Source organism: Varroa jacobsoni, unplaced genomic scaffold (genome assembly GCF_002532875.2).
Source record: "Varroa jacobsoni isolate VJ856 unplaced genomic scaffold, vjacob_1.0 scaffold_1121, whole genome shotgun sequence".
NCBI lineage: Eukaryota > Metazoa > Arthropoda > Arachnida > Mesostigmata > Varroidae > Varroa > Varroa jacobsoni.
In genome coordinates this window covers 112,911-124,851 of record NW_019214023.1, presented here as the reverse complement: position 1 = coordinate 124,851, position 11,941 = coordinate 112,911, and the positions used below count along the sequence as shown (strand labels likewise).

The 11,941-nt window shown below is 40.5% G+C and overlaps 3 protein-coding genes across 3 annotated transcripts in view; 1 reads left to right on the top strand and 2 right to left on the bottom strand.

Annotated features, from left to right (window-relative positions):
* Window positions 1-523: 523 nt before the first annotated feature.
* LOC111266851 (coiled-coil domain-containing protein 22 homolog) lies at window positions 524-2,700 on the bottom strand. The gene has a single exon (XM_022844673.2). The coding sequence runs from the start codon at window positions 2,312-2,314 to the stop codon at window positions 665-667; it is 1,650 nt and encodes a 549-aa protein (XP_022700408.1). The 5' UTR covers window positions 2,315-2,700; the 3' UTR covers window positions 524-664.
* A 150-nt stretch (window positions 2,701-2,850) lies between these two features.
* Window positions 2,851-8,526, top strand: PIG-O (phosphatidylinositol glycan anchor biosynthesis class O). Its single transcript, XM_022844672.2, has 3 exons — window positions 2,851-3,656; window positions 4,425-4,563; window positions 4,755-8,526. Exons 1-3 carry the CDS (start codon window positions 3,210-3,212, stop codon window positions 6,860-6,862), a joined length of 2,694 nt encoding a protein of 897 aa, XP_022700407.1. The 5' UTR covers window positions 2,851-3,209; the 3' UTR covers window positions 6,863-8,526.
* Gnmt (Glycine N-methyltransferase) overlaps window positions 8,236-11,941 on the bottom strand; it is a 4,576-nt gene continuing 870 nt past the window's right edge. The window contains exons 2-6 of the mRNA XM_022844677.2: window positions 11,076-11,232; window positions 10,641-10,825; window positions 10,028-10,224; window positions 9,682-9,822; window positions 8,236-9,385 (exon numbers count right to left, since the gene is read on the bottom strand). Coding sequence (XP_022700412.1) covers window positions 9,185-9,385; window positions 9,682-9,822; window positions 10,028-10,224; window positions 10,641-10,825; window positions 11,076-11,232 — 881 coding nt within the window. The 3' untranslated portion in view covers window positions 8,236-9,184. The remainder of the gene's footprint in view (window positions 9,386-9,681; window positions 9,823-10,027; window positions 10,225-10,640; window positions 10,826-11,075; window positions 11,233-11,941) is intronic.

Here is an 11,941-nt window from a genome sequence, read left to right as displayed (position 1 = left end):
CAACTAATTTGCTTTTGCCTTTTTATATTTGTTCAATAAATGGTAACTGAAGTTTTGAATGGTAGTGAACATGGTAGAAAAGTCGCATCTTAAATATACAGAATACGACCGTTCCTCCACCAAGAGGGACAAGAGCTATGTTTATTCTATGCTCTAGCCACTCGTTAGCTTAAATGGACGCTAATATTCTAGGTTCCTTTCAGGTTCGATGGTGCCATACGTTTAGGGCTACACTTTAATCAGTCTGTAGCCTAAAGGTGCTAAGTAGAATCACTTTTTGATCGCTTGAAAGCGTAAACAACCATAATTATAATAAACTAATCTCAGCGCAATAGTCAGTCGCTCCGTTCACGGGCTTAGCAAACATAGATTGAGAGGTGGTAAAGTGCTCATCAGCAAATGGTTGTAAGGACTACCTGCACAATATTTCCTCGCCGTTGTCCCGTCCTAAGTTGACATTAGGAGTTAAGTTTATCAGCCGTTTACGCACTCGTCCGTAACAAGAGTAAACACGACGAAAGAGTACTACATTTGTTTGTTTTATTCGTTCGTTGTGAATTGTTTCACATCTAGAATCAATTTGTCAGCATTTGGTATCAATCTGTTTGTCTAGTTATCGATAATATCGTTTCCTTATGATACCCGACAAGTCACACAATCTACACTAAATATGTGCGATAATGATGCCTTTTTTCGTCAGCTCTGTTTCAATGGCGTCGTTTTCCATCTTCATTTGATTAAAGTCCGCTGAAATTCTGGCCAGATTCTCAACTACCTTAGATTCTTTTTCTTTGTCGATTCTCTCTTCTAAGTCACGAATTTCCCTTTGAATTATACCGTTACTTTCAACGGCTTCGAAAATACTTTTACAGTCCCTATGAATTTCGGTAATATTTTGGTGGACCTTCTTGGCATCCTCGATTTTCGCCGATTGCCGATTAAAAAATATTTCAGCAGCAGCAAACGTTCTCTCCAATCGGTCCGATAACAAATTCATTTCCCGCTGTTGTTTCCGATTTTCTAAGAGGACTTTCTCGATGTCTTCTCGCTGTCGGGCCACGCTAGCGACAATTTCGTGAATACGCGACAGGTATTGGCTGCACTGGGTCACGTTTGCATCCTTCTGACTGAGTTTATCCCATTCAGCTTCAAGTTGCTTGACCAATACTTTTTTCAATGAGTATTCCTGCACCATCCGCTGCCGCTGGCGCTCTAAACGTTCTATTCGTTCCCGTTTATTTCGCTGTGCACTCCACTTGGCCGAATTCTCTTGACGTAACCGCCTCAACTTCTCAATCATTGGCTGGCGATGCTCTTCCCATTCCATTGCTAATTTTGAGGATTTTGCCTGTAAGTTCTCCAGATAGCTCGTACAGAACTTTAGGGCACCTTCAGGACCATGCTCGTCGATAAGTTCACTGGCTTTCAACCGAATTTTACTTGACTGCCTCTCCTTTTCTAGAACCGATTCAAATTCCTCCAACGCCACCTGAGCATTGATCATTTCGTTCATCATTTTTTCCACCTCTTGGTCGGCTACTTCTAGTTCTTCACTAAGTTGGACACTACGCTGTTCCATAGCGTACAACTCGTCCAGCGCAGACACGTCAGCCTCAACGGCTTTAGGTTCTTCCTGCTCCATTACGTCCTCTCGTGCATCTTCAGCCATCGGAAATTCCTTTTGCAGCGACGGTGAGGCGGCCTTTTTTTCTTGAACCATCTCAACTATCCGAGAAAACTCTTCGTGACTCGGTCTCGAAATCTTTGCACGAAGTGATGCATTTGCTTGGAGTATACTAGCAATCAACGTGTGTCGATCTGCAATTTCGACGACGTCAGTTGTTAAATCTATCGATACTGGTCTAAATGGCCGTTTGACACTCTCGCTACGAGCGTACGGCGGCAACCAAGGCTTTTCTAGCTCAACCCTGAGCGCTGAGGCAAACGCCTTTTTAAATGTGAAACCTGTTGTTTGCACGGGCGATGCTTTTTCATCTTTAGGTAACTTCTCAATTAAGAAGCTAAATATTCGTCTAAGTTCAACTTCGTTCGAGTACAAGAAAGACTGATAACCTAGTTCGCCCTTGAAGCCTAATGAAACGATAGCATCGGCGAGTTTCATTCCAATGTTGTATTTGGCCACCATATTATGGGGCACAGAGGTCGGAGCTGAAAAATCCGGTATTATGGCCTTTAGCAACTTGATTACGGCTTCCAGAGTTTTGTCAGCCTCAAAATCTTTCAGACTTTTAACTTCGAAGTTGCATCTCACTTGCTGCAAGTGCTCAACGATAATTCTGTCCGCATCCTCCATTTTGCACTGATATCGGCGTTTTTCTTTTTGCTTTGTTTGACCTTGCCGGTCTCTTTTCACCGAATATCGTTAACGCCCACCTAGTTACAATACGAACCGTTATTTTAGACTGTCAGGATTTAGGGCACACTGACGCACGTGACTGCCATCGACATTCAATAAACGCTTGTTCCGCTTCGCTGTTTCGCTGCGGCGTAAAACTAGCTTAAATCATTGTGAACAGGAATTGGTCACTGCGCAAGTCTACAGGTCTTGCAACAAGTTCTTCAATCGGCTCAAATTTGGTTGAAGTTTCGTCATATGCGTTAGTGTCAACAATGAGCCATTCAGCCTGCACCGCCCGATACTGTGAACATCGTCACCGTGTTATAGCACCATCCCTCTTCAGCCACTTATTAAGCACTTGGCTCTTTTGTGCCGCTCACATTATTAGGGCACTCCTGCTATCGATATGTTATCTCGGTTTGCCAGCTGACTAGCTCATCTCTCTTCTTAGACACCCGTTCGTTTTACTTGGACGTGTCTGGTCGTCTAGGAAACCACGACATTCGAACAGTCGAATGGAATCGGGAAACTGACCGGTTGGAAGTGCGTGTGTAAACACGGGACGTTGTTTCATTACGAAAAGGAAAACACCAGTTTTTCTAAACCGCTTTTTTATGAGAGAGAGAATACTGTGGCTGTGTTGAGTGATTCGCACGATAAGCTCCAGAAGATAGGAGCCACATGGGTTCAAGAAACACGGATTCCACTAATTCTAGTGTCCGCACATTGGATTACGATCGAAGTGGTGTTCGGACCTGGCCAAATGACCTGACCGGTAATTAAACGATGAAGTAAATAAGGTGGATACTGGACTTCTTCTAAACAAAAGTACTTTAGTTGCATATCTACGATGCCGGTTCCCAACATTCGCTACGGGTCAATTCTGTTTCTATTCTTTCTTGGTGCATACCTTTTTTGCCGGGGCTTTTTTCTGCATCGAAATCTTTCGATGAAAAAGTCAGACTGTCATGACCTCAGAGACTTTCACAATATCCAGCTTCAAGGGTTATGTTGGAGCGAGCCTCGTTTCAACCGTACAGTCATACTGATTATTGACGCGTTAAAATACGAATTTACCGTCACTGTCGACGATATCCACGCGCATTGGGCGAACAAAATGCCAATTTTTGAACAACTTCGTTTTCGCTATCCACAATCAACATATCATGCGCGTTATGTCGCCGACTCGCCTACAACGACTCTTCAGCGACTGACGGCGCTCATGACCGGCGGAATGCCAACATTCATCGACGCTGCGACAAACTTTTATCAAACGGCAATCATTGAAGATAACCTAGTTAGTATACACCTTTCAACATGGCTACACTTGCAGCTACCTGCTGTACATGTACTTTGCGATCGATTAGCGTAGAGCATAATTTCACTTGGGAATAGGAATGAGAATTATTTACTTTATTAACAAATTTTTTTTAACTTTAATTGCCTTAAGTAACTTTGCTTTCCGAGTTTTACTTTCAATTGTTCAATTTGTGCAAATGCGTATTTCTGTATATCGGCAGGACGCTAACGTCTGGTTAGAGAGATAAGTTGACGTTAGAGAAAAGTCTGTGGCTTCTCGCATCTCTGTCAAGTCTCCGTGAATTGCATATTTTGTAGCTAATAGAAATAAATGTTTACTTCCAATACTATATACATTCGTTAAATATTTCCAACCTTTCTTCTGGAAATACTATAGGTATCTGTAATAAGGCAAAGCCTTTTTCAACGACACCTTAAGATATCTACTACTTGCATTAAACTTTAATGACGAATAATCTTATTCGATCCAACAGTCCAATAGTCAAGGAAGGGTGAGCCTTCTCAGGCACTAGATCCTGCCACACCCAGGTCCAATTGGACTTGTTACGTACAAGACTAGGAAATTACTTGAGTTTCTATAACATGTTGTATTTCCTATTTTGTATTACATATTGCATTTGCCATTTCAATTGCAGAAATTAACTGGACCATCTGCTACGCATGATTCCAAGAATAGACATACAATCTCACCTAAGGCATGTTAGAACCTATAAGATATATAGTGTTATTTTTCCTCAAAATTTAGATTCGTCAGATGGCTGACAATGGCAAACGAATAGTGTTTCTTGGAGATGACACTTGGATGAATCTCTTACCCGGCGCTTTCCACCGAAGCTATCCATTCCCGTCTTTTGTTGTACACGACCTCCACACAGTTGATGATGGTATGTACGTGACGTGAGATATATCTGTTTCATTTTTATGATGACCGGAGACCTCACGCATTCAAAACTTACATATCTATCGTTCAATCTTAATCAATGATTTTCTTATCAATTCCCTATTTTTAATAGAATTAAGTTTCAATGATTGCCTGATGTTTTGCTTTTGCTTTTCTGCTTTCTATGCTTTGCAGGTATCATCTCGCACATCTACGATGAACTAGCCAAGTCCGATGTTGACATTTTGATTGCGCACTTCCTTGGCGTCGACCATTGCGGACACTGGCATCATCAGGACCACCCAGAAATGGCCAGCAAACTTAGTCAAATGAATCGGGTCGTTGCAAACATAAGCAGCCAATTACATGAAACAGACTTACTTATAGTCCTTGGAGATCATGGAATGACGCTGTCAGGCGATCACGGGGGCGATGCTGAGGATGAGATCACGGCAGCTTTATTCATGTATGCGCCTGGTGGTGCTGCTACGACTGCAGCATCAGGTAAAACTGATGGAAAGGCTTCACTGTCGCAACCTCTTGTGCGGCACGTTGAGCTAGATGAATCCAAGGTGTCGCAGATAGATTTAGTGCCTACCCTATCGTTGCTTCTTGGGCTGCCTATACCATTTTCAAGCTTAGGCCGTGTCATAGAACCTTTGTTCATTTCACAACCACCTCTGGGCAACGAACTTATTGCCCTATGGATCAATGTTCAACAGGTCCAACGTTACGTCAATGTTTCAGGTCATTTACTGAAACTGCTACCACATACCCATAAAGCCCATCAGCTTAACCGGCTATGGGATGTTCTCGCAGTTAATTTCAACGATTCGCTCAGTGCCACTTCATTACACCGTGCCGCCACGAAGTATTTAAGTCAGGTACAAGCTGTCGCTCGGAGTGTGTTTACCGTATTTAACATACCATTCATGGGCCTCGGACTTCTGCATTTGTCAGTTGCTACTCTTATCGCAGTCTTGTCTGCGAGGAAAGATGCCTTTAGTAACAGCAACAACAATAGCAATTCGATAGTACCGCCCCCTGAGTTCTCTGAAAAAGCGATGTACAATTGGGTGGTTATCCTAACAACTGGGGTATCGTGTCTGGGCTATTTCTCAAATAGCTTTATTATTAACGAAGACCAAGCGAGCTTATACTTCCTCCAGGGTTTAGCTGCCCTTGCGATGGTCGCAAGTCGTCACAACTGGTGTAACTTACTGGTCATAATCGCACTTATGGCAGCCATACGAATCTTTACACCGTACGGCTGGATATGCCGTTATGAGCAGGGATGTCAGCCGGATGCTAGACTTGATGAGCACATCATGGATCCGCTCGGTGTAATAATCGCAGTGGTTTGCGTCGTTGCTCTGGTTGGAGTAGCTATCTGGTGCATAAAAACTGGTTTTAAAGATCCCGGAAGCTATGCAAACTCTATCGGAGCTCAGACGATAACTGTACTACTAAATGTTGGTGCCTGCTGTTTGCTTGCCTATTGGTTCTTGCATATACAGGATCAAGCGAAATTGAAAGCTTTTGGCAATTATAAAGAACACCTGCCAAACGCAAGTTTCTTGTGTCTTTTAGGCCTTCAACTAGCACTCGTATTACACCGAAAGTATGCGATGGATCGGGTAACGCTGCGTCTGAATTACGTATTGTTGCATGCCGTTGGGTTAACGTTAATGTTAAGCGTCTACACGAGTCCATCTCGAGTACCTTCATTAACAGTTGCTACAGCCTGCCTTTTGCTTATGCATATTTATAGGGCAGTTCCCGAGGAGTTAGAGGGCGCTTTAGCCGTAGCGCTGATGTCGAATGTTTTCTTTGCAACGGGGCATCAACACACATTCCAACAGATTCAATGGAGGGCGGGTTTTATTGGTACAACAGGAAATAGTCTCGTGCTGCCAGGTATTCGCGTTATCCTGAACACATTTAGCGGCCACATTCTGATTGCCTTTCTTTTACCATCAGTGTTGAGACGGGGCCTCCCTAAAAGCTCTTTTGTAGCAATTCTTCTCCTTCGAATGACGTCACAGTGCTTCAGCTGCTTCATTCTGCGGCAGCATTTGATGCTGTGGGCTGTGTTTGCTATGAGACTTCTATTTGCTATTGTGGAATGCTTCGTCCTTCTTTTAGGTGTAACGTTAGGTAGAATTATATGCCAAAATTCAGCTTGTTGGTCACTCCGACATCATCTGGGAGTGCTTATGAACGGTGGAATCCCACAACATTTTACGCGGTCAGATTCGACTACGACGTCGGGATTCAATAGGAAAAAGCCTAAGGCAAAATAGTTAGTGCGACGTGGAACTTCAAATGCTGCTTTGCCACTTGTCTTTAAATAATGTTAACCAAGTACAATCGCAAACAACGAGTTGGAAAGCTTTTTCAGGTATCAATGAACAAAAGAATATGTTCGAAATCTGCACCTTCCGCCGGTCAGCGAGTACTTGTTTCTACCAGACTGTCCTTGATCCTTTGAAGGTTCGAACTATTTCTAGAAACACTTCGCAAGCATTTTATTTCACTATTTCATTTGCTGCTTTTAAAAACGGTGTATATGAAATATAGTAGGATTAGTTGATAATCGTATTTAAGCGCAGGGTACTACCACCGTTCGCTTAGTTGTGGGCAAAATCTAGATTAATATCAGATACTTAGCGTATATACAATGGAATGCTATCATTGTATTATCGAATATAAATGTATGTAGTGTCCGTTGCACAAAAAGCATGCTTTGAGTTGACTGTCAACTCTAGCGTGACAGGAAAGTTTAAATGGCAGCAAATGCTTTCTAGACACTAGTGCTCTTTGCCATTGATGAAAAGGTTTTTGCTTACCTAGGATTTGGGTATATTATACTTCGTTGAAGGACAAATAGGTGCCTGTAGTGCAAAAACCTACCTAAGCTTTTGCTCACGATTATATTATAAAGGGGCGCTACTGTGAGCATATCTGTTAACTGTTACTAAATCGTTTCTAATGTGTGTACCACAACAAAATATCGGTATAGCATATCGATGCATACTTTGAAGTTTCATTGATATCCGAAGGTCACTTCAAGCCAAATGCTGGTAGCACACGGACATGTAATATTACTCATGTTTAATAAATAAACTGTAGTTCAAGGTAGAGAGCCTTATTGGGGACGTTCGTGACGTCGACGTCACGTAAATAATATCGAACGCATGCAATTTAAAGTGTAAGAATAGAACTGTAAACTCTGTAATGCCAAATGAATTACTGAATGAATGCTTTTGTTTTACTTTACCAAAACAAAGATACTTTTACTTAAGCAATGAGCCAAGAGACAGCTTTTCAACTTCTGCAATTAGAATACTATTTTATAATATTGGCGGAGAACCATGCTGTAATTTTTTGGCGGTTTACGCTAGTAAAATCATATTAAAGATGCGCAATCACTTATTACTACCATTACCATTATTTTACAATTATTTAATTAACCAGTTCGAATTTCGTTGGCGCTGATGCAATAACGAGAAACTGTGAAGTGATCTAAATGACATTTACATATGCGGCCACATATTAAAGGTCAAGAACTTTCTGCGTAGGTTTTCAGCTTTTAGTAAGACCTTCAATATACTCCCTAGAGGTGATAGCTGAATACATGTAGTCAATGATGGTATTTTGTAATACAAATGGAAAGTGAAACTTATTATATTCACGTTGTTTTTATTTGCTACGGTCCCGTTGTCGATATATCAATGATATATGTGTATGCCACAACTACATGAAAACGCAGGTTAGCTTTATACACTTATAACATAACGCAATCGCAAGAATTTGTAAAAAAAATAAAAAGAAAGTGTTATAAGAACACGCGTATTAAAAGTGTTATATTCGCCTCTTGAAGTATCTGAAACCTCAAAAGTATACATATTGCGTTCGCTTAATGAATTGCAAATAAAAAGTAATCTTCAGATGTATTTTGCTTTAACCCTACGATTTTAAATGTACTGCAATTGCTCCAGTATCCAAGTTACAGATTGAAAAAGATTATCCATTTTAATGATCCCAATATGCGATACAGAGCTATGGCTCAGAACAGAAGCAACACTTTTTTTTTTAAGCTTTGTACTCATAGTACAAAGGTACAAAATGTTTGGCAGAAGAGTTTATATAACCTGCTTAGACATGATAATGAGATTTCAAAATATCCAGTGCTAGCTTGGACACCAACAGCACTGAAAATTTAGAACCTCTTTCAACAGCAGATATATTAAACATGGTGTCTATATGTTCTAACAAATCATGAACGATGAGAATTTACATACGATCTATGTACTATTGTTGTACCTCGAGTATTTTCTAAGATTACACCGGTTATTATAAAACGTTGACTCCTGCTGAAAGTACCGAAACACACATACTTAACATTTGGAGTTCATTTATTAAGCATATGCGGTCTGCTTAAACGCTAGTATGTCGGAGTATTCAAACGTAAGCGGAAATGGAAAGTCTTTGTCCTTACAAACATTCTTGTACAGCTAATGTTGATTAAACAAATCTTCTGTAATTTTTCCGAATCAGCACATCACCCATGTCCTACTAAATTTAACGAAACGTGCCTAAAGCCATATTCACACTGAAGGTGTTTAGTTTGATTCGCCTTGTTTTTGTATGATGTGGATATAGAAGGCAGGGTCCTGGATAGCGTGGAGCGGCTGGAAGTCTCCGTACGTTTCATGGCGGACTTGTTTACCGAATACCTCCGTGAGCATCGAATGGAAGTCCTTGAGACGATGTGGGAAGTACGACAATCGAAAATACGAACTTAGTTCGCCATCATAACGACCCTATAGAGAAAAAGAACTTTGTGTAATTATAAGGGCGATATAATTACCTGAACTTTCAACCAGCCTTTCGTACTAGGGTACTTCAACCATATTTTGCACTGCGTGTGCTTGTAACTTCCTACTTCTCGTCTTCGACAGGATAATGCCAACTGTACACTTCTTCACTACTGTAAATCTAATCTACCTCCGCTTGAATAGGTTAGAATGAATAGACAACCGAATACTCTGATCCCTCTTGCATTTCATCATACGATTAGATTTGCGGAGAGCCAAAAACTTATTAGTCAGTTACTCACCTTCTTGGTAAATTCCGAATCTGTCTGCTTATCAAACTTTCCGGTAAGGCCGCTGACGTCCATGTGGTAGTCGAGGCAAACTTGGTGCGGCTTGTTGTTTAGAAGGAGAACCCCCGTTTCGATCGATTTGATATGCTTAGACTGTAAGGAAACGATTCTATAAGCAGAAATATTGAGCATAGTAAAGAATTTAAATAGGAATTTCATCCTTAAGTAACATTAAAGTCATTCGAATCTCACTGTTAGCATGCCCATCACAGATGAATGCATAGCAATTTTATTGAGACCAATAGACAAAGTAAGCTCCATTTGTGCGAAATTGTTGAATAGTTTTTTCACTACATACATTGTAATATATGGAGTTGGGTGGCGTTTTGCCCTTGTCAAGGATGTAATCATAATTCCTATGATCAATAATTAGGTAGCCTCCAGGCTTGATCATTTCCCAAAAGTTGCGAATGGCCCGCACGTGTGTCTGTCCATCTTTGTGGATATCAGGCAGGTGCGAAAATGAGTTACCCAAACACACAACAGCATCAAAACCTGTAAAATCATAACGTAACGTAATGCTAGAAATAAAAGTACTTTCAATATAAAAATATAATTTTACGCAACTGAAGGAAACTTCATAAAAAATATGAACTTCTTTACTGGAATATCTGTTTTTGTTTATTTTATGTCAACAAGCCTAAGTTTTTATATGGGTTGAAATCTTTTTGATCCAATACTCCCGTTACTTGTCTCAACAACTTAAGTATAGACGCAGAGTGTCAAATAAACATATTGATCAACAGTATCTAAACGGTCTTCTGAGACCGAAAATTCAGACCATTTGGAAAGGCTATCTGTTATATCGTTTGCAAGTAAAACTTTTGGCATCCGAGGGTTGAATAGCATGCTAACGGTAAAAGTAATGATAGAATTGACTAGAAATTGTGGAACATTGAGGACTCACGTACCGCCAGGCGGTTTGACAATGTCGTCGGGTAGAGTAAGCCAGTTTCCTTCTTCAATAACCCAATCATCGAAGGCGGGCTCCTTCCGTCTATTCCAGCGTGTCTTCAAAGCGTATTTAAGCATACGATCGGAAGCATCAGTTGAGGTCACACGGAAGCCTTCTTCAAGTAGCATTATGGAATCAATCCTGAAGTACGGCGTACATGTGCATACATCACAGAAAAACGCTGTTAAAAATAGGTCTACAATAGTTTGATACAGGTCATAAGAGGGTTGTTTACTACCTTGGTTAATAAAATACGTGCCACAGTGGTTCGAAATGATTTTATAGTTTAGATGGAGATATTATTAATCAGATTTTTTTTTATTTCCAAAAGTACTACTCACACGGAGAACACTTCGTTATATGTTACTAGTAGAGTTACAGAACTACTAACCCTGTACCGCAAGCGACATCAAGAACATGATGAATGCCAAGCTCTCTCAATTTTCCCGTAAGAAACTCTTTGTAGTGTTTTGTTCTGTCGTTTTTCTCTCCGATGTAAACCTCCCACAGCTTAGCTGCCTTTCCATCAGCATACTGATCAGGGATACCTGGATTAATTGTGAAATTCATAAATAACCACGTCCACGACACTGGACCCTACTGCTAATAGGAGAATGTGTATTTTTATCAATTTCGTCTTACTGCTAATGCCAGGCCTTCAAATGATTCTTCGTTTCTCTGAACGCTGATATCTCAGTCGTTGCGTTTGCGTTCCGTATACCTCTTTTTCATCACTATTAACACCACTACTATGGCTACGAAGTGACTATGTTAGCACTTATTGCGTTGAATTGTCTGCTATTCGTTTCTACAATGTTGTAAGTCCTATTTCCTTATCGAAATCACATAGCTACCCTGTGACATTACAGGCATTAAGATTCATTCATTCAAAGTTAATTTTGTTTGCTAAATTAGTCAGACCGAACGAAAACGAAAGCTAGCTTAACTCCCAAAACGGTAATCCTATTTGTGCTCAGAGTTGGAAATTATGATGGAGAGCTGGACATAACATTAAAGCATTTATTAAAAATTGCGAATATTTGAATAAATGAATGTAAAAAAAACATTGGAGGTAGCCCAAAGAAGCGCGATAGATGTCGCTATAGTCAGACAAAAATGAAACATTGATGTTATGAGAATCTACTCGGAAGCATACACCTAATGCAACTTTTGAACGGTTGATTTTATTCAATCTGCTCAATAAACGCTGTCTCCGCGTCAATAATACTGTGTCTTCCTTTAAACCCTTTGGGTGTA

What these genes read in the sequence shown, in the direction of transcription:
- LOC111266851 (XM_022844673.2), bottom strand. Translation starts at nt 2,314, where the DNA reads ATGGAGGATGCGGACAGAATTATCGTTGAGCACTTGCAGCAAGTGAGA.
- PIG-O (XM_022844672.2), top strand. Translation starts at nt 3,210, where the DNA reads ATGCCGGTTCCCAACATTCGCTACGGGTCAATTCTGTTTCTATTCTTT. An exon ending in CAATCATTGAAGATAACCTA is followed by an intron (nt 3,657 to 4,424) that starts GTTAGTATACAC and finishes CTCAAAATTTAG; the next exon opens with ATTCGTCAGATGGCTGACAA. An exon ending in CCTCCACACAGTTGATGATG is followed by an intron (nt 4,564 to 4,754) that starts GTATGTACGTGA and finishes TATGCTTTGCAG; the next exon opens with GTATCATCTCGCACATCTAC.